At 37.7% G+C, this 20,832-nt stretch overlaps 1 protein-coding gene across 1 annotated transcript in view; it reads right to left on the bottom strand.

The window, feature by feature from the left end:
• BBS9 (Bardet-Biedl syndrome 9) overlaps positions 1–20,832 on the bottom strand; it is a 252,846-nt gene that overhangs the window by 84,989 nt on the left and 147,025 nt on the right. Inside the window, exon 23 of the mRNA XM_031042432.2 lies at positions 17,592–17,702. Coding sequence (XP_030898292.2) covers positions 17,592–17,702 — 111 coding nt within the window. The remainder of the gene's footprint in view (positions 1–17,591; positions 17,703–20,832) is intronic.

Here is a 20,832-nt window from a genome sequence, read left to right as displayed (position 1 = left end):
CATACTGTAAAAGTAAGCAATACTGATTCTGAAATAGGCAAGTGCACTTTCCCAATCCTCACCTTTTAACTTCCCAGTTCCGGCTCAAACATTTTCGCACCTATGCAGAGAAGTGGATCTAAGAACTGCTTGAGGAGAAAATAGCTCGACACTTGCATGGCCTGAGAAGTTCCAAAGCAAAGACACATTCAGTCATGAATGCCTGAGCCTAGATCTTCACCCAATGCCATGTGGCCTCCTCTATGGCATGCAGAAGCACTGAACTGCCATATGCAGACATCAGGGTAAGCCCCAGAACAATCGATGGAAAGATACCCATACCTTCACTTATTCTTCAGTGGAATCTGCTTTCTTCACTAACTATCCAGAGGCTTAGGCTGTTAATGTAGGTGGAATGAATGACCAAGCTTGAAACATTTTCAGATCCTGAAATACCTTGAGACCTGAAGTTAGCAGTCAAAATATAACTCTTCATTCCTGATGCATGCTTGGTGTATTTAATTCAAAAGAAAGCTTATCAGTGGTAACAATGACCTTGAATATATTGGATATATATCTATATATGATGTGAATACACAGTACACAACAGTAACATCCAAAACAACTTAAGAAAATACTACGCCATCTGCTTTCTCTATACTGAATAGTGAGGTCAGTGGAACAAAATTTTGACCTTTGGATTCACTGGAGACAGTAGAAAATTGTCTTCCTTTTTTCCCTTTATAAAATGCTAGGGATCTGATAGGGCTGACCTTTGGAAAAGGCAAAAGCCTGCTTCTTTCCAGTTCTAATAGATTAAGTAAATAACCTGCATATCTGGATAAACATTCCAATTGAGTATCAGCAGTTTTACATAAATCTGATACAGATCCAGATGCGGAATTCAAAGCTACATAGGCAAAACCCTTCAAATAATAAATTATATTTAAAATAATTCAGAAGTTCATTCCAGAAGAGATTTACATGTTCATAATTTAATAAGACAATTTTGTTTATAAAGTTTTAATGAATGAGATGTAAGACACTGGCAGCTTTGTCTCATTCTACTGCTGTGAGCTCAGTAGAATTAAAGGGACAGAGGTGCAGGGACAGGTATTTCAAGTCACATAAGCATGAGAAATAGGAGTGTCTTACACGTATGGTTAGCACCATTTTCTTTATTATAGCATATACTTAGTAATATGCTTGGCTAAACACATTTTCAAGTTTCAAAGGCACCACTTAAAATGCTACAGAGCTCTGCAGATCCTTCAAAGGTGGAAAAGTTCACACTTTCCTATTCACACCTTCTTCTCTTGGATCAACCTGATCAGTTAGTCAGACAAAACTGTACTACTGTGTTTGGTATTGCATTGCTAGTGCTGGTGGTCTTAAATTTCTACTTGGTTTCCCTTCTCTATTCAGTAACTACTTTTCATCACATCATCTAAAAGCATGTCAATGATTTGAGACAGCATGAAAGAAAGAATACCAGGTTTGTAACATAGTTCTGCCATAACACGGTTGGCTGGGTGGGAGAGTGGGGGAGCAAGCACTTGAAGATAATTTTATGCATTTGGTTACTTAAAAATCATATTTTTAATTTAATTTCTCTTTAGTTTTTGAAAAATATTTTCTTACAATGTTGTTAATCCCCAATTTGCTTAAGATACACCAAAAGCTGCTGTGAGGTACCTGGCACATAGGAAAAGATTTAGCCACACCAAAAATGGATTCAGAGTTTGTTCTGCCATTAGAAAAGTGGACTTAATAAATGCTCAATATATTTATCTCTGTATAAACTAATGATCAAATAATTTTAAAGCAGCACAGGCTGATCTATAGTAAAGCTCCTCTAATTGCAACGTGACAGACTGATTCTGATCTTACTTGAACAGATACTACCCTTAAATGAAATTAATATGCCCAACACAAGTTCAGTAAGAGAAAAGATTTAAGCCTAATCCATAACTACCTTCCAGCACTAATGCTTCTAGCATCAAAAGAGCTGCCAGATCAGCTTGCTTATCACTGCTCCACTGTCAGAATTCTTCTGTTCCTTCAGCAAAAGTGAGTCAATTTCCAAGACATACCCTTCTGTAATGGTCAGAAACCTGTCTTGGAAAACAAAGCAGAATTTTTACAAACTTCTCAAATTCAGCTCAATGAGAAAAATCCCCTCAAAAATACTGACTCCAGTTTCCACTGGAATAGCAGGTGAAGTGTCATATCACAGGATGAGTGCATATGAACAGATATGAGTGACAAGCAGATGTTTTCCCAAGAGAAAGGAGATGCACAAACAAGGGAATGTACCTTGTCTATCCAGAGATTCCTGTGGAAAGTTTTGTGGGTTATTTTACACATCTATACAAAGACAGAAGGTCTCTTGGGATCTCTCTCATCATAAGCCTGTTAATCCCACTTCAAGCAGTGCCTGCCAAGAACAGTCTCCCCTGAAACTATTACTTATGACAAAATCAGGCAACATGCATTACTTGATGTGCATTGCAGATTTTAAAACCCATCTCTTTTGCTGTAAAAACAGATTTGCTTTTGGGTATTTTAGAACCAAGCACATCACCATGGTTTTGCAACGAGGACAACAATAACTAACTAGTGAAATCGTAGTCCACAGTTCCAAAAGGGCTTTAAAACCCTATCTCAGGAACTCAAACCCAATTCCTATTTTTCTGTAGTAGCAGATAATGGCAAGCAAGCACTGCTGAAACACCTGCTTTCAAAGAGTTAGCAGAGTATTTCACTATTGCAGCTTTAAGGAGCTGCAATTTCGCCTGCTTTTGTGAAATAAGAACCAAGTACATCTCAAAGCTGGTACAGTGGCAATTACAAACAGAACTACAGGGCAGTCATCAGGAAAACCAAAGATGACTCCTTTGAGAAGTTCTGAAACCACAGATAATTTAGAGACCAAATAACCCTTGGCAATCATTTGCTTTTCAAATAGTAATTTTGGTGGAAAGACTTTATAATACCTATAAAAACAGTTTATAATACCTAATTTATTCTCTCTCTCTCTCTCTCTCTATATATATATATATAAAAATATATATGTACTTAATTCCTATAGGAATCTTATTTTCTTTTCCACAAATTTTTCCCACTGATTTGCCAAAATAAATCTGAAAACATTTTCAGGTTCTCTAGCCGCATCCACACTTAACATTTCAGTTGGGTACTTTCTGGCTATTCCTTAACAATTGCATTGCGTATCACTGTCGCATCTGTTCTGTGATTCTGTGAATCACCTAGAATCTGGTTTAGAAGCAAATAAATAAAATCAGCCTCACAGCCAAACTTGTGAGTTGTGCTTCTAGAGCTATTTTAGCTGATATTTCTGTTGCCTTATTTGTGGCTGTCCATGTGTAAACTCTTGTAACATCTGCTCTTCTGAAGAACAAGTTCAGAGATGTAACCTGGCAGACAGACCATTCTTTTGAGCATGAGGAACTGACAGGCAAAGCTCAGTTCTGGAGGGAATGGCAAACTTGATAGCCATTAACCTAAGCTATTATAGAAACAATCCTGAATTTAAAAGAATGGGCAGTAAATATGGAGTCCTGGTTTCAGCTGTAACAGTTATGGATATAACACATCATAACATATGGATAAGGCAAAATTCAGAACATCCTACACTCTGAGAACCAGTTACTTAATTCTTCTTAATTAAATTCAAACTACAAAATCACAGAACTGAACATGCAGAGCAGCCACTGTATCTGTACAGGAAATATAGTAGTCCTGATCACCTTTGTCATTATAATTACCAATAACCATTAACACCTCCTGCCTCTCTAGCAAGTATTACAAGCTGAACACTGAGAATAATTTGCCAGGAAGGAAAAAAGACTCCAGGATTGGAGATGAAAGGAGAAGACTGAGGAATGAAAGAAAAAAGTGGGAGCAGAAGGAGAATCACTCCAAAATAAAGCTGATCCACAGAAACAACATATCTCAAATAGAGATCTTAAGGGTCACCACAGAAGAGGAGGATGTAGTTACTAGAAAAAGAAATCAACTTGGGCTACATAGTATGTGTTTTCTAGTTTGCCTCAAAGTATACAATATAGGTCTTGATATACCACATGACTATAAATAACAGATATTGAGGATTCAGAAATAAAACAGTGAAATACAGGATGTGACACATTACTTTAAATCAGCACTTAATTGCCAGAGCTATACTCCAGAAAGCAAATAAAATTTCATAGAGGATCCTGTGTGCCCCCCACCCCCTTTTTTTTTGTTTTAGTTTAGTCCGATTTACTATCTTACACTTGGTGTATCAGCTCCTCTGAAAAATCCTTTTAACAAAAGGAAAAGGAAAGAAAGAATGGCAATTTAATTTTAGACCATTCCAGATTGATTTCTAGTCCATGCTCAGATGTCTGGAATTCAGCCAGAATAAAAATTGTATTTTAGAGAAAATGAACTAACACAGCCCATGAACAGTTTATTATCCTGAAGTTTAGCTGTTATAAATATTCCAAAATGTTAAAACTCCTGCTCAAGGGTTGGCTTAGCTTCATGTTCGTGATGGGAGTCTTGACCTACTCTCCATTTGACGAAACCAGAAAATGCTAAGGAGAATAGAAGAAGCAGCTGTCCTAATATGACATTTCTTTCAGGCTTACAACCAATTTTACTCCAAGAAAGACCAAATACAGTCGATATAGAAAGACCAGAGGGCGTTTTCATTTTGCCTACTATACTCCCTTGTGGGTCCTGTAAGGCTACATATGCTTGGCAGCATATGTGCTTGAGAACTTTATTGGATTAGGTCCTGTGTCCACAATTTTAGAGCTGTGAGAAAATTGCCAGGAAAAAGCATAAATGAGTTCTGGCACAATGGATTGTGAACACAAGAATGAAGAGGCTCCCCATCATACACAAACCACCTTCCACAGCACAAAAATAAACTAGTATTTCCAGAACTGGTACATTAGTTAGCAGAACTCAGAATAACTTTAAAATTCCACTTAATAAGGCACAGCACACAATTTAAACAAATCCTTATAACATTCTGGGCTCTTTTCTCAGTGCTGCTATTTACTGAGGGTCTGAATGTGCTTCAGCTACTGTGGCTGCGAGTCACACAGCAGCATAAGCTCATGTAAGCAGTTGTGGCTTCAGCATTCCCTTCTCCTTCCTTGAACCAGCACTCACGCTCCTGCAATTACATGGTCAATGATTCAGGAAGCTGATTAAGTCAAAAGCTAGGACACAATTTCACATTATACTTAATCATACTTAATTTCATCTATTGATGGCCTGCTGCCAAAATGGTTAGTCACATTCTCCTCCATGTATTGCGATGCTCATACCAACCTTCTCCACTGCAAAAACTTTCCTTTTAATTGTCTAACTCTAAGACTAAGGTTAAAGAAAAAACAGCTTTAACCCCATTTGGGGCAAGGTTTCAATCAGTTCAGTTCCCTAAAACTGCCTTAGCACCTGATCATATAAACAGTAGTGCTGGCACCAGAAAGCGGAGGAACACTTTCGTGGCTGGGGAGAAGATAAAACCGTGGCAACTCTCCTGATTTAGGCCATAACTCATTTGTATACAACCAATCTAGTTTTAAGTTAGCTAACCTAGGTACTAGTAGCGGCATAGCTACGCACAAGTTATCTTTCCAGGGACATTTTGCAATGTGCACTGAGGAATAGTTGCAGTGAGTGTTTGCTTAACGCTGCTGACAGTGCAGGCTAGATGAAAGCATACACGTGTCTTTAATTATGCTTTTCACAGTTAAAAACTTTGTTAGATTATGACTACAGGAGAGAGAGCTAAAACCCATGTGATGTGGAACATGTAGTGTATTTTCTATTTTCCTCATTTTCTACTGTGTCATTCTTCAGTCCTCTGTTCTTACCTTACTGCTTTTTCCTCTTTCCCACCAGCAATGACAGAAGTTCCCAAGCTCAAAGTGGCAAGTTGTTAGCACTCGTATGCATGGAAAATAATCCAGTGTCTGCTGGAATGTTAAACACACCAAAATAAAGCCCTAAAAGAACAAAATTTTCTCAATAAGCAGAGCCACGGGAGAAATCTAAGTACATACAATCTTGGTATTTTTAACTCCTAACGTTCACCTTAAGGTTTTCTTTAATAGGACCGGAGCTCACATCAGAAATCCAAGTTACAACATTTTGCTAAGGCTACTTTCCAGAAAACAAGCTTTTCTTCTAGTTTTTAAAGCAGTATTCTCTAGGGTGCCAATACATAGCTGAAGGATTGCACAGTGCTACAAAGCACATCACTCTGTCCATGACACTCAGGACACTGAAGACAGATAAGATATTTAAGATCCAAAATACACTATAAAATAATCAGATTCAATTCATTATTAACATGAAGACAAATAAATCAAGAGTTCAGATGTGATTAAGTAGTATCTTACTTGCTATCTTACTGGATAGAAGCTATACATTGAACTGAAAAGTAATCTGGCCTAACTGGAGTCAGACCTTTTTACTCTGTTTAGAAAATGAGCAAGCTAAGGAACTGCAGGGTTTCTGTCGTGGTTCACCTTGCTCTGTGAGGCAGCATGAGCTGTAAATAACATGCCACCAATAAAAGCAAATGTGTCCTAAGTGGCACAGTACATTTGTTTTGAGGGTAGCACAAAAGGAGAGAAACCTAGTTGTAATACCACTCCAGGTATCACATCCTGTGCTGCTACACATTTTGGAACACCTCTCTGGTTTTCTTCCCAAAATAGAGACACACTTTGAAAGTCTGTGTTAGGAAATACAAGCTATTTTTTGCATCCACTGTATCTTACGAAAGACCTAAACTTTATTAGCCTCATGCACTGGCATGCTGCTAAAGTATGGGTATAGATTTATTTATGCAATAACACGGTGGTAAGACAAACCACACCAAACAATTCTTTAACAAAGTCATCCAACCACCCTCACTCAGTGTGGTGAACTTGAATCAGTTCTTGAAGCCTAACTTGTTGAATTTTGTTATTGTAACTGTTGTGCCCCTTGCTCAGAAAACATCAGAAGACCTGCATTCATTTGACCTACAGTCAAATGTATAGTTATCAGCTCCTAGATTTTAATTCTCCACTGAAGTTGGAAAAATGACACATTCATATAACCACAGATTGGTTTGGGTTACAAGGGACATTAAAGCTTACCTAGTTCCAATGCCTGTGCCATGGGCAGGGGCACGTTCCATTAGACCAGGTTGCTAATTCAAGCATCAGGGACAGCATGTGCTGTATCTCACAGCCACAGGCAATGAGAACCAAGTAAAGAACCAAAGAGCTTGTGACAGGCCACCAGCTATGATAGTTGTGACAGCACATAGAGGTAGGGCCCCAAAAGACATTCTTATTAAAAGCAGAATATCATCTTCTGTGAATCAGACATACCTTGACACTGGGGAACTCTGTCCCCAAGCATTCAAAAAACTGTGGAACAGCTCTTAACACTAACAAATACAAATAGAAATTAAGAGTCTTTATTGTCCATTTTAAGTGACCAGTTTTAAGAACTACAGCCAACATGACTGGAATGTATACTGCTCCAGCACAGCGAAGTGAGAACAACTTTGAGACTACTGGGATTTGGGGTTCAAGCCACTTCTGAGACATGTCAGCCCTAGCATCACAATATCACCTACCTGTACAAACATGGACATCACATTGCCTCTATAGAAAAGCTCTGAGCTGTACAACCTTGATGGTGCTGTAACTTTTTGAATATTTTATTCTAATAATTAAGAGGAAAAAATTGCTGATACCAACTCTGGAAACATTTCAGTACTAGTCACAATATTATTTAACCAAGACAATACGCTCTGGCATTATATATTATCCATATGAGCAAAATGCCCATTCCTTGACAATTCAAAGCTCTAGCAATGCTCCAAAGTGACTAATAATGGCACTGATAATTTCCACAAAATGACATGGAAAACCTATTTGCAATTCCAGTAACACTCTCCAACAAAGAGCATGTGGGAATGTGCTCCCTCATTTCAGGCGTGTAAGCAGTTCTTTAAAAGACAGTCAATGTTTCCATTCAAATCCCTTATTTTTCAAGAGGTTGCAGAGTCACCCTCAGGGAGAAAGAACTGATATTAGCAGTTTCAGGTGTTTTCATACAATCTGGTATCTCAAAAGCAGTTCTTTTCTCTAAAGAAAGTTTAAGCCATTAGCTCATAATATGGATGTCTGCCTTCTGGAACTGGGAGGGGAGAAAGGGGCGCAAGACACTAAAATTACTTCTAAAAGAAGATACTTTGGAAAATAACCTCTAACACCTCCACAATGTCTTTTTTTTTCTTTTTTTTTTCTTTTTTTTTCCAGCAAACAGCTCTAAAGACCTAGAGCTAATCTCCCTTTGGTGGCCAATGTTGACAAGCTATAAAGTGAGTCTTGGCATTTTGTGTAACCTGGAAAAAAGACCTGGAAAACCATTTTACAGCCTCATCCTGGATTTAACTAATACTCATCTGATGTATCAAGCACTTACATTAGTATTAACTCTAAGATTCTGAGAAAGTTAGTGAAACAGTTTGAGGGCAGAACTAACCTTTATGATGTGTAATCTGACTTTAATATAAAACTTCAGCCATCCAATTCCATCCCCAAGTTTCTGCATCAGAAAAACTCCATGGAGCACTCAAATGAGTTTTGGGGATTCCCTAAAGCTCACAGTACTGGTTTTCAGCAGCAGAGGAGGTTTTAAATTGGAGTGCTTGGCTCTGGTTTGTGCTATTGAACATCTTCGTTTTAATTACCTCTTTATATGAATAGGGATATTAGAAGCTAAAATGCTCCTCTGCCTGCCAACTTTGTTGTCCAGGGCTTTGAACAACTGACCAGGAACTGATAATATACCTGGCAGCCATTGAATCCTCCTGGATTTTCAGGACTTGGAATGATGAGAGGGCATTCAAATAATGTTTTGATGCATTTCTCTATCCTTTTATTCTTTTTTTCTCTAAGACTTCCAAGAGCATAAGGGAGCCATTAACATCTAACACAAATGCACATAAAGAATAAATCATGGAGAGTAAATTTCATACACAGTCTTTTATAATGTCAACAAAACAGCATAGATATCTGTGCCCTATCTCATTAACCAACAAAGATCTGACAAAAGAAGTGAAGCTAGGAGTAATACACTAATCCAAACAACATATGAAATTAAAAGCTATCCATGTTCTGGACAAGACAGTCATTTCCCCATTAAACAAAAAACTAGGTACAAAAACTTTGTTTAGAACTCAGACAGTGTATAGATTCAGTAAAGCATTAGGTGGGAAAGCAGATGCCTTGAGAAACAAGCTTTACTGACTATTCAATGGAAAGGTTTTGCCACAGCTAGAGAAAACAACAGCCAGCAGTTCACATCTACCAGAAACAAAGAACTGGGTGTATTTGCAGTGGTCACTTTAGATGGCAACACTTCATATGATGGAGGAAATAACTGGTATGAGAAAACAAAAGCAATAAAAGAAATCTTACAAACACCAGCAAGGAAAACAGCACCAATTTTCCCCAGCACAGATCAAAAGTAGCAGCAACTAACAGAAAAGTCAGGCTAGATTCTGTTCTGCCTATATTTACTAGCAGAGGATCAGCAAGTGAATGAATCCTAGTTACAGACAATCATCTACTTATCTTAAGTCCATAGTTATGCAAAATAACTGCCAAGGAAATATGAGGAACACCATTTGGTCACATAAAAAGCTTTTAAACTATCTTTTTTTTTTAGTATTCTTTGAATTGTGCTATAATTCCCCTTTCTTGCACGCAAAACCTATTCAGAATTTGTAACAACAGGTTTAGCTTTGATTTTCAGTTTGTTCCATATTTAGCATGCCACTTCTACGAGCTTCTCATCTTCTAGTATCCATCAGCAGTTTTCATTTTCAGGACTTGAAAAGAATAAGGAAAGGCTTTTTCATAGATTCCAAAAACTTTGGATATGGCCATGAGTATGTTGTTATACGCCGCATTGCATTTTACTGCTCCGCTAACTGCAACAATAGCAATCTTTTGCTAATAAATTTGAGTGTCTTCTCCAATCATAAAACTGCTCTAAACAAACCATTTTTTTCCATTAAAGACACTGAACTTGAGGGCTCTCCCTACCATAACTTGTTCATTTTATACCTTTTTTCTGTGATCTCATAGCAATTTCTGAGACAACCCATGAAACAAACTGGAATTAGTCAGACTTCTTTTGACCTTTGAAGGAAACATTTTGCAAAACACCACCACAGCCACTGGCATGGGGCAAACAGAAAAGATTGATCTCTCTACCTACTGGAGTGGATAATACACATTATGATATACTTGAATCTGCAAATAGAAGAACATAAGTAAGACTTCCTACATTCCCACATGCTATATTACATTTCACAGGGGAGGTATGTACAAACTCCCGTTACAAGAGAAACTGCACTTCATTTGGTATTAACTTAATGAAGGAATTCTCACATTAATCTCTTAAGCTGTAGTGCTCTTTAGAAAAACAGACTCTGTGGAAAAGAAAACCTCCATAAATCTCTTCAGCTCTCCCCAGAAAAATAGGCTTTTTGTAGCCCAGTGATTTTCTTTGCACCTTTTCTTGTGGAAACAATTAGCTTCCCAATTTTAAAGTATTAGGTGGGCCCAGCTGCAGGCTCCTGGTATCTTTCCTCTAATACAGCAATGTTGAGGCAGAAAGAAACAAGGACCTAGTCTCATAGTGCTACAATACATCAGTGGGAATTACAGAACTGAGCTACTAATAAGGTTATGTCCTGAAGGAGCTTTCACTTACCTGAGGCCATCACAGGTTTCCACATTTTTGATGGATTCATTTCTAATTCAAGACTCTTCGTTAGCTCAAGGACAAAATATTGTGCTGCAACTCTCTCATAAAAATGCTTGAAACTGAAATCAAATTGTCCAAGGTACATTTACTCCTTCAGAAAAGCCCCATTAATTGGTCCTTCAATGATTTTCAAACAATAAGCCTAAAGTCAGACCTGTTATTCTTACTTTGGTCATGAGTGTAGTAACCAGACCTGGGACAAAAGTTCAGGTTCAAAACTGTGGCCATGGACAGATGAAACGTACGTTGCCAACAACACTAGTTCATTCAACTGATTGTTTTGAAAGCTCATTATGGGCACGAAATCCTATTCCAGACAGCACATACACTTTTCCAAAATGATCTTTAGCTTAATTTATACATCTCCCTTTTGTTTAATTTCATGTAGAGCTCAGTTACTATTAGGACTGATTTTTGTCCTATTATAATGCCTAACCTGAAAAAGTTAATTGCTTGACCATGTATTTGAAAATACTTTTGCTGTAATTGGCAAGAATATCAGTATCTAAATGATTACCAGTGTAGCAAACAATGATAATTACAATAACAGTAGTAAGGACATCTGAATCTTACTTGTGTATGTTGAAAACCTAGTGCAGTTATTAGTCCAATCTATAAATAAAATACATCTCATCTAGAGCAAACAGATATCTTTCACAGACATATTTTGGAGTTTATTTAAACACCCTTTAAAACAAGTTGAAGATATGCCTGTTCTCATTGGTGTAGGTAAAAGATAAGATTAAGAACAGTACAGAAACAGAAGACTCAGTCGCTTTGGCAACAATTTATATCCAAAAGTCCTTTACCATCTCACTGTTTGTACAAAGCCGAGTGTTTTAAGAATATTCCTTTCTGAAATCAAACAAATGGAACACTATCGCAGAACTTCATCTTGTATTCTATCACTTTGTGATGAGGTGCTTTACAGCTGGCATTTTACACAGTCGTGTATTCATGTAAATGATGATTCATGAAAAAATGAAGCACGCAGCTAAATTTAAATGTGCCACTAGACCTTTAAAGAAAATTAACTGTTTACTAACAGAGTTGTTTACACAGCCTTGTATAATTAAGCATCTTTGTGGGCTGGAATCATGTAGTAGTTCCTAAAATTATCCAGGCATATTAAGTCCAGCAATCTTTGATTAGAGGAGTAAAGTTGAATGATACTCTTAAACAGCACCCACCACATCTACATGAATGCTGTCATGCAATGCTGTAGATAAAGTAACAAATACAACAAATAAAAAGTGCTAAGTAAAACTTGCAGGAAAAGATCTGCAGCTGTGCAATGTCTGGGCGCAACTTTGGAGCATTGTTTGAGAATTTGGCTCAGAATGTCTTGTTTTACTGGAGTTTATAGCTCAGCCTCGCAGTCATTTATGTATAGCTGCCCATGTATTTAATCAAACTTAACAAGCCAGATGCTTCAAATTAAAGACAGTTAAAAAATCTATTCCAATACATAAATATAAATGCTGAAATTGTTCTTGGTCTTAGATACGAGGAGTATTAAACTATGAAAGCTTATTTACTTTTCTAAATATAATCATACAAGATGAGAACTTTGAAATCTAATCTTTAAGTCATCTAAATATTTGCATGACAAGAAAATACAAAAACTTCAACTAAAAACAGTGGCAGCACAGTAGCGAGTGCAAATGCTAAACCTTTGGTCCATTTGGTCTCATGAATAGCTCCTCAGAATTATTTGTATTTAAACAATAAATGTAAGTACATGGCCATGTTCTTGGTTGTTTTCTCAAGAAAAGACAATGATCATTCTGAATTAGCATAAAAGTCAGGCAAATATTTCCCTTCAATATTTAGGAGTTCTTTTTTGTTCAAATGGGTCATTTACAGGATAGATTTACAGGATCTTTGGTGGAAAAAATCCTGCCAGGAAAATCCAGTCTTACAAGTTGCGAGAATTCCAACAGCTGCATGACATGGCACTTGACATATCTGACTCCCAGCATTGTAAAATCCAGAATGAGTAAGCAAACTGCAAAGTGGCACCACTCTTCCACACACAAAAAAACCCCACAAAACACCAAAAAACCCACAAAACAACAAAAAACCCCAGTCATTTTCCAGCCCAATAATTCTTTTAGTCATACTAAGTTTTCATCTAGTTTTCCATCAGCTTAGTGGAGTTACTCATGATTTACCAGCATAAAACTCTTTACTCATAAAAGAGCAACCAGATCCTTTCTGCCTAAAATATTCAGTAGGAATATTTGTATTCGTTAGAAAAATGCGTCTTAGGAAATTTTCTTTCATAGTAAGTAGCATGCAGCAGTAGCATATGAGGAACACAGAATTCTTAAAGGGCTATATCCTGATCAATACATAAGTCATTATTTCATCCTAGAGCTCATCACCAGCAGAGTTTAATTGTTCAGAGCAAGGTTGTTCACCATATCCCTTAGAGATGTCTCTAGAAAGCAAGCAGGTGCAAAAACTTCCTTACACTTATTTGCTACAAACCCCATTTTCAACTCATTTCATCAGAAATACTCAAGGGAGAGCTTGGGAAGTGGAGTTCTGCAAATCTCCATTAATTGTTACCACCTAGAACACATGAGAAGTTCTTGCAAGCACACCACTCAAGCAGACTGCAACTCTAGGAAGAAATTTGTAACTTGTAAAGAAGAAAATGGAAAATGAAGGGAACAGCATAACAAAGAAAAAGGAAGTGCACAAGACCCACATAAAAGAGTCTACAATCACTGCATTTGTGATCACATTGTATTTGCACTGGTATTGTAGCTCTGAGCTCATGGAAAAAGCAATGATGTAACAAGAGACTTGAAAGTGGACTTAACTTCAAATTATATTCAGACTCTCCACCATGCTTCTGCAGCCCATGATGAAATCTGTGCTGCACTGTCCACACCGTAACCAAACCAGTAAGATCAAAGTTTGCAGGGGTAGATTTAACATGCTAACATTACTCCTCCAAACGCAGAGCACATGAACTCTGTGCCCTGTGGGGGTAAGCAGGAAGAATTTTCCATTCACTGGGACAGAGAATGCTCAAGGGAGTACTTTTGTAGATGCTCAAAGCAAAAGCTGTTGGCAAGAAGTTACTCCTGTAACTGCAGTAATATCATCAACTTTCAAATATCATGAACCTGATCCCACCCTTTACTACAGAGTCACAACATACTTGGATTAGAAAAAATAAGTAAGAAAAAACAATCAATGTGAACCATTTCAGCAATAAAAATAAAGTGTCATACAGCCATGAATTCCCCTTCCAATGAGACTCTGATTGGCCCAGAGCCATTCATTCTCTCCTTGCACAGACTTGCAGCATCACTACTAGATGGCACTTTCTGCTGCCCTAAACAATTATTCCAAACAAAGCCAAAAGCCTCATTGACATGCTTAGCAGCTGCTTGGAAAGTCTCAATATAATACTTTGTATGAGATAATTCAAATCTGTGGCAGGATGCTACCCTACAGCATACTTTCCCATAGCACAGCACAGTCTTTCAGGTCTGTCTCTCATTTCCCTCACAGCTCTTTGCCTAGCTCATACAACGTATTTTAAGGCATATTTTTAGGTCAATTTCTACACATTAAAGTTAAAAAGCTCTTAGCATAACCAAAGAACATTCTTATAATATTATACGAATTATAATATTATTATAATAATTCTTATACTTACAATGCATTGACTGGCAGTCACCTCCATACAGTACATACTACATCTCACTAACAAGAGGTTAGTGAGCTCAGACACTCATGAGCAGCAAGAGTTTCATGCAAATTCACTGTTGAACTTTTGAATTTTGGTAAATTCTACAGCCAGGGTTCAATGTCATACTAATACAAGTAGGTTGCTAGCAGTACTGCAGTTAGCTAGGTCAAGACTAACTGAACATTAGCTATGCAAGCAGCAGCCACAGCAGTAATAAATGTACACAAGCTCATAGGAAGCTCACAGTCTGTAACAGAATTTAGGTCCCCTCAAGGTCTTGAGGCTTCCTCCTTGCTCATAATTGCCCTATATTCCAACCTTCCCAACAGCACTTTTCCTCAGCAGGTATATCCATAGAAGCAGTTTAACTATAAGCTAGGGTGTCCACGTTACTTCCTCCAACACTACATTCTACTATTAATAGAATTCAACCTGTACGAAATCCTGTTGCTAAGGTTTGGTCTGGCACCAGATGGAGCAAGTACGTAACAACACTTCACACTCCAATGGGTGGTATTCTTGAGTATTCAGCTGAAGGTCTCATATGACCTACAGGATACTTTGGAATATTCTAACTTGATCAGCTCATGTTATCAAATTGATTTCCATCTTCCTCTGTGCATGCACTCTGTCACTAGACATGTTTCTCCTCAGGTTTCCTACAAAGGGATACCAGCCATAGTGCCCATGTACATACCCATTTACAGCTGAAAAGATCCTGGTTTTTCTCATCAGTTTTGAGCTATTTGGTGGTGTAGGCACAACCTATTTTTATCTATTTAAACTTCTGTCTTTAAACTGTGGGATTTTTTTTATGAAGAAACTGAGGCATGACATACCAGTTCAGCTGACACAGCCAAATGCTGCTGAGAGCAGAAAACTCTCTCAAGTCAGTATAATTAAACTACCTCTGTAGCTAGAGATATGAACAGCAAAAGCCATCTTCAACAAGAAAACAAAAACTCTTAACTTACAAGCAAAATCTATCTAAAACACCCCCAGGAAATGAATCATGATATACCAAGAAAATAATTTTTACTCAATTTTGACCCTTTTTTCACTTATTAACTAGACATAGTTAAATTAAATGCAAACTCATACAAAGATACATAAGACACAACAAATATTCTTTAATGGCTCACTGTAATCACCATGGTCTTGCTGCAGTTTCTGGTGCCTGAACTAGACTTCAGGCCAAAAATATCATGTACAGAAAAACATTGCAACGCTGTGATTTCATGCCTAGTGTTACCTTACGGTTTAAGTAGCTCCCTTGGCTCTTACACACTGCTCTTAGTAATTAGAATTTCCAGACAGCTCAGTGGCAGATATTCTAGTTACTCTCCACATTGCAGCACTAACTGGCAGATGGCAGTCAATTCTTACCATGAATGAATTAAATTCATTGGTGTAACACGTGGCTGTAAACTTAATGATTTTGGTGTTTTTTTAAAAGCTTTCAAAGTTTTCATTCTGCCTTTTACAGTCACAAAGTAACAACAAGACAGCTATGTGATGTAAGTCTCTATTTTTATTACAGGCTAAGACCTACAGTAGAATATGCAGGTGCCCATGCTGCTGCTTCTGGATCACATGAATACACTTCTACACTTTTCCTCTTGTGCTTGTCTTTTCAGCAATGAGGTTATTTCAACATAACAGAACATGATCTACTGAAGAACAAAGGTGTGCTTGATCTGAAGGTTGAAGCATCATACAAAGAAGAGAGGTTGCCTGCCATATGTTCTGGATTTATTGGTCTAGTTGCCCAAAGTTGGAATTTTATCAGGATTGTATCCTACATCAAAGAAATTATATCCTTTTCCATTACCAGGAGGGTACTTCATATAGCCAGATGACAAGGATTGAACTCCACCTAGGTCAACTTTGACAGCTTCCCTCTTTCTCCTGACCTGAAGCCCATAAGGACTGGAAGTAATTAGCACTCTAGAACAGAGCTCTAGGCCTTCAGGGGATTTTTCAGATCGTTTGTGCAAGCAGATACTAATTTTGGAGTTTCAAGTTACACTGTGGCATTACTATACTGCTGCACTAGATAGCCTTCTTCCTTGCCCACTATTAAAAACTTACTATCATTAATTTTACTATTGCAATTATCTATATATTTCAAATTCCTGCCTGTCTGTGCAACAGTTAGCTGGGCAAACAAGCAGATGAATCTACTTTAAACACAATTAACTGCTTTTTGCAGATGTATAAGGAGTTTCTGATTACCATTGGTTGCAACCTCTAAACTGCTCTTAACTTCAATAGCAATCTACAATGAACACATCTGATTTACAAATCACATTCAAATACATTTAAAAATAGGTAGTACAGGACAAAATCACACAATGAGGAGGGAAAAAAGAAGGGAAGGTAAAAGTAAACAAAATGGGAAATAGCTGCAGTCAAAGCTTAAGAACTTACCAGGCACTTTATTAAACTGCAATGCACTACTTCACAATGCTGCTTTTAAAAGATGTTAACACTCTATCACAGTTCCCGGCAGCATGAAGTCTTTCCAGAATACGTGTCACCACTATATGCAGCATATTTTATAGCCAGTATAATTTCATTTGATTATATCCAATAATATTTTTCTGAAGTTCTAGTAAGTCTCCCCACAAAAGACAAGTAGTGAGTTGTGACTTAATCACCTGGCACAAAGTCTAACAACCATCCTGCAGCGAAAAGCAGCCTTTATTGCACAAAAACATCCTCAGCTTCATTTTGCCTCTTCTGTGGAAGAGGTTGGAAATAAAACCTGTGAGAATCCCATTCAAGTGTTATGTAGCACAAAACCTTTCAACTGTGAAGTTATTTAAGTCCAAAACTGATCTCTAGAGTTTAACTGTTTTTGACAGAAGCTGAATACACTCAGAATCCTACACATCGCACTTTTATCACAAGAAAAATTGTAAATTATGTTAAATCCTGACATACGTCATTTCTTTCCTATGTCCACAAACACTCTGAAAAGATGAGCTGTACATCTCTAAATAAAGCAAAGTAATTTTCCTTTTCTTACCAGGCTTGGATTTCTGCTTTGTGATCTGTCCATGATGGGGAAACATTGCTGTGGAGCACAGTGCAACTGTTCTTTCCTCTAAATCAGACTCTGGGATCGTAGCACAAGCACCTAGTTGAAAATGGAAGAACCTTAATGTGGTGTTTATGTAACAAAACAACTCCACCGGTGCGTAATTAAGGGAAAGAGGTGATAAATTAGCTGACAGGAACACATAAAACTGAAACAGTTTTCATTCCCAATTCACAGAAGCATTTGTTGAAGAGAACTATTACCATTGTTTAGCAGGTTGATTATGCCTTAATGACTACTTCTTATCCTGGTTTGAAAAAAGTATGAATGTATTAAGACCACAGAACATGTAAAACTCGTTCCACATAAAAGATGGAAATAATACGATTCGTGTTAAAGAACAGTTTACTGGGAGCTAGTTTTGTAATAAAATTAAGTAAGTGTGAATGAAATAACTGTACAAAGTAAACAAACCTCATGAAGATTGTTAGCTTGCCACAGGGAGTGACATGAGAACATTTTCTGGATGGGCTATGGCTATTAAATACAGTATTTTTATTATTCAGTGTTAGAGATATGGAAATACATGGACACTTTCACAGTCCAGTAACACTTAAAAATATATGGCATAACAGATTCTTTGTATTTGCAAAGTTCCTTTCTGATCAGATCATTAGAGAACAGAATGCCTTACAGCTTTCAAACATGTTTAAATGCCTATGTTTAAAATATGAAGAAAGAAATAATCTAGTAGTAGTATCACCTGAAGACAGCTACAAGCAGCTCGCAGTAGAATAGGTTGAGGTAAATGTATTTTCAAATGGCTGGCTACACAATCAGGATTTTGAGGATGTGTTACTATCCCACAACAAAAATGTGACCTTACAGTAAGTGCATTGCCAACAATATAGCACACAACTGAGCTGCATCTCTTTTGTATAGCCCTCCCAGGATCATCACTAGCAAACAAACATATCCATGTATTATGTTCTGAAAGCACATGTTTATAAACAGCACATCAACTCCCAGTGGAGCACCAAGACTCTTCACCTTTATGTCAGAGTTTTTCTACCTCAGGCCCCATAACCAGTATATACAGTCTGTAGCAATACAGGCTACTCTCTCCTTTCAAGCTAAACAAGTGAAAAGTTGAAAATAAGGTTGCATTCCAATGCAGGAGAGCTGTAGTTTCCTCAACAGTTCCAGAAGCACTGGCAAATCATAGAATCATAGAATAGTTAGGGCTGGAAAGGACCTTAAGGTCATCTAGTTCCAACTCCCTGCCACGGCCATGTCCTGAAGCAATGTACAATGCTGTCTAGCTAGGGTAAAGCATGGCAGCTCCAGTGAATCCTGTGAAAACATTCATTCCTGGAAATAGACAATGCTGGGGCATATAATTTAGCTCATGCTTGCCTCAAAAAGTTGGACCAGATGATCCCTGAAGTCCGTTCCAACCTGGTATTCTATCATTCTATGTTCCTACCAGATGGAGAACTGATACAGCTTCTTTTATTCCTAGCAGAGAGGAAAGACACAAGCTACTATATTCCAGATACACCCTGACATAAAGGGTAAAATGCATCATGGGTTTTATGTCTGATTTAGAGCAAGCAATTTTTTTTCAGTTAGAAAGGAAGGTTAGGAGTGAACGTGTCAGCAATGTGCACTTATGACCCATGACAGCTTCAAATATTTAGGATACTTGCTATGAGACTGAAGGAGGAAATGGGAAATCAGAAAAAGTTTTCATGTTAAAATACTGTAACACTGGGGCAATGTCTGACATGGCATTAAAGATAAATGTACCTACACCCTAAATGAAAATAAATATCAGTAAGCTAATACGTCTGTTCCCATTTGCCAATTGTGACTAAAATGTAAACTATGAGATCTGATGAAATGGAAACCACCGCTTTAAAGGTCACATTAGATATTTTTCATTCGTATTCTTCAAATAAAATCTACTCTATTGAACAGTAATCTGTAAATACAGGATACAAAATTAAGGTTTCCTGAACAAAATAACTACTAAAAATAACAGCAGATATTTTAAAAGGTTTTAGAACATTTTCTAACAGCATGAGTGAAAACTCACCGATTACTGCCTACTGAACTTCCACATGGAAATCAAAGAACTTTTGCAACGTTCCTTCTAAAAACCTGGAATTTAGTAACATATAGCCTTGAGAATTGATGGGGTTTGATGCCAAAATATGTCATTAGTCACTAACGCTGAGAGTAACTGAGTAAGAATCGGAAAAGGTCTATTTGCCGTTAGGTACAACACGAGGAAAGGAAGCAAGACTTCCTGCTCTTGATTTTGATGCGAGAGATTTGTTCAGATTTACTTGTCATCTGACACTATCAGAAGTTAGTAAAATAAAAAGTAAAATTCACTTCTTCCATAACTTTACTTTCTTGAAAGAGAGTAGTGAGGACTGAAATGTTACCAGTGAGAGATTATCTTACACCACGTGAAAACAAAGACAGAACACACACAGCAGTAGTATCAGCATCAGTGTTAAGAGTAGTAATTATTTATTCTGCAAAGACGCTAATACTTGCTCTCTATAAACTGTTTAAATACTATTGTTTTATAAGGGCATTCCATGGGCTGAGAGCACTGTTCTCAGTGGGGCAGGATTTCACCAGAACTCTTGTGCCAATAATTATTTAAATTAATCACCAGACAAGAAAGGAATAGAGTAGTAACATTTTTACTCTTCTGGGACAATGAAGCTTACATGATCAAGGTCTTTGTTCCCCTGCATTTCTGTCTTACTCTTGTAATATTTGTATCATAGGCTGAGAGTTGGCTTTCTTCAGTCTGGAGAAGAGAAGGCTCTGGGGAGACTTTAGAGCAGCTTCAGTGCCTAAAGGGGACCTACAAGAAAACTGGAGAGAAGCTCTGGACAAGGGCCAGTAGGGACAGGACAAGGGGAATGGCTTTAACCTGACAGAGAGGAGACTGAGGTTAGACATTAGGAAGAAATTCTTCCCTGTGAGGGTGCTGAGGCGCTGGCACAGGTTGCCCAGAGAAGCTGTGGCTGCCCCATCCCTGGCAGTGTTCAAGGCCAGGTTGGACGGAGCTTGGAGCAACCTGCTCCAGTGGAAGGTGTCCCTGCCCATGGCAGGGGGTTAGAACTGGATGAGCTTTAAGGTCCCTTCCAATCCAAACCTGTCTGTGATTCTGTGACAGTTTCTTGCTCCAATAGGCACAGGTATC

This window comes from Melopsittacus undulatus, chromosome 1, assembly GCF_012275295.1.
Source record: "Melopsittacus undulatus isolate bMelUnd1 chromosome 1, bMelUnd1.mat.Z, whole genome shotgun sequence".
In the NCBI taxonomy this organism is placed as follows: Eukaryota; Metazoa; Chordata; class Aves; order Psittaciformes; family Psittaculidae; genus Melopsittacus; species Melopsittacus undulatus.
Note: the sequence above shows the minus strand (reverse complement) of the source record. Positions and strands in the feature narration are given on the sequence as shown.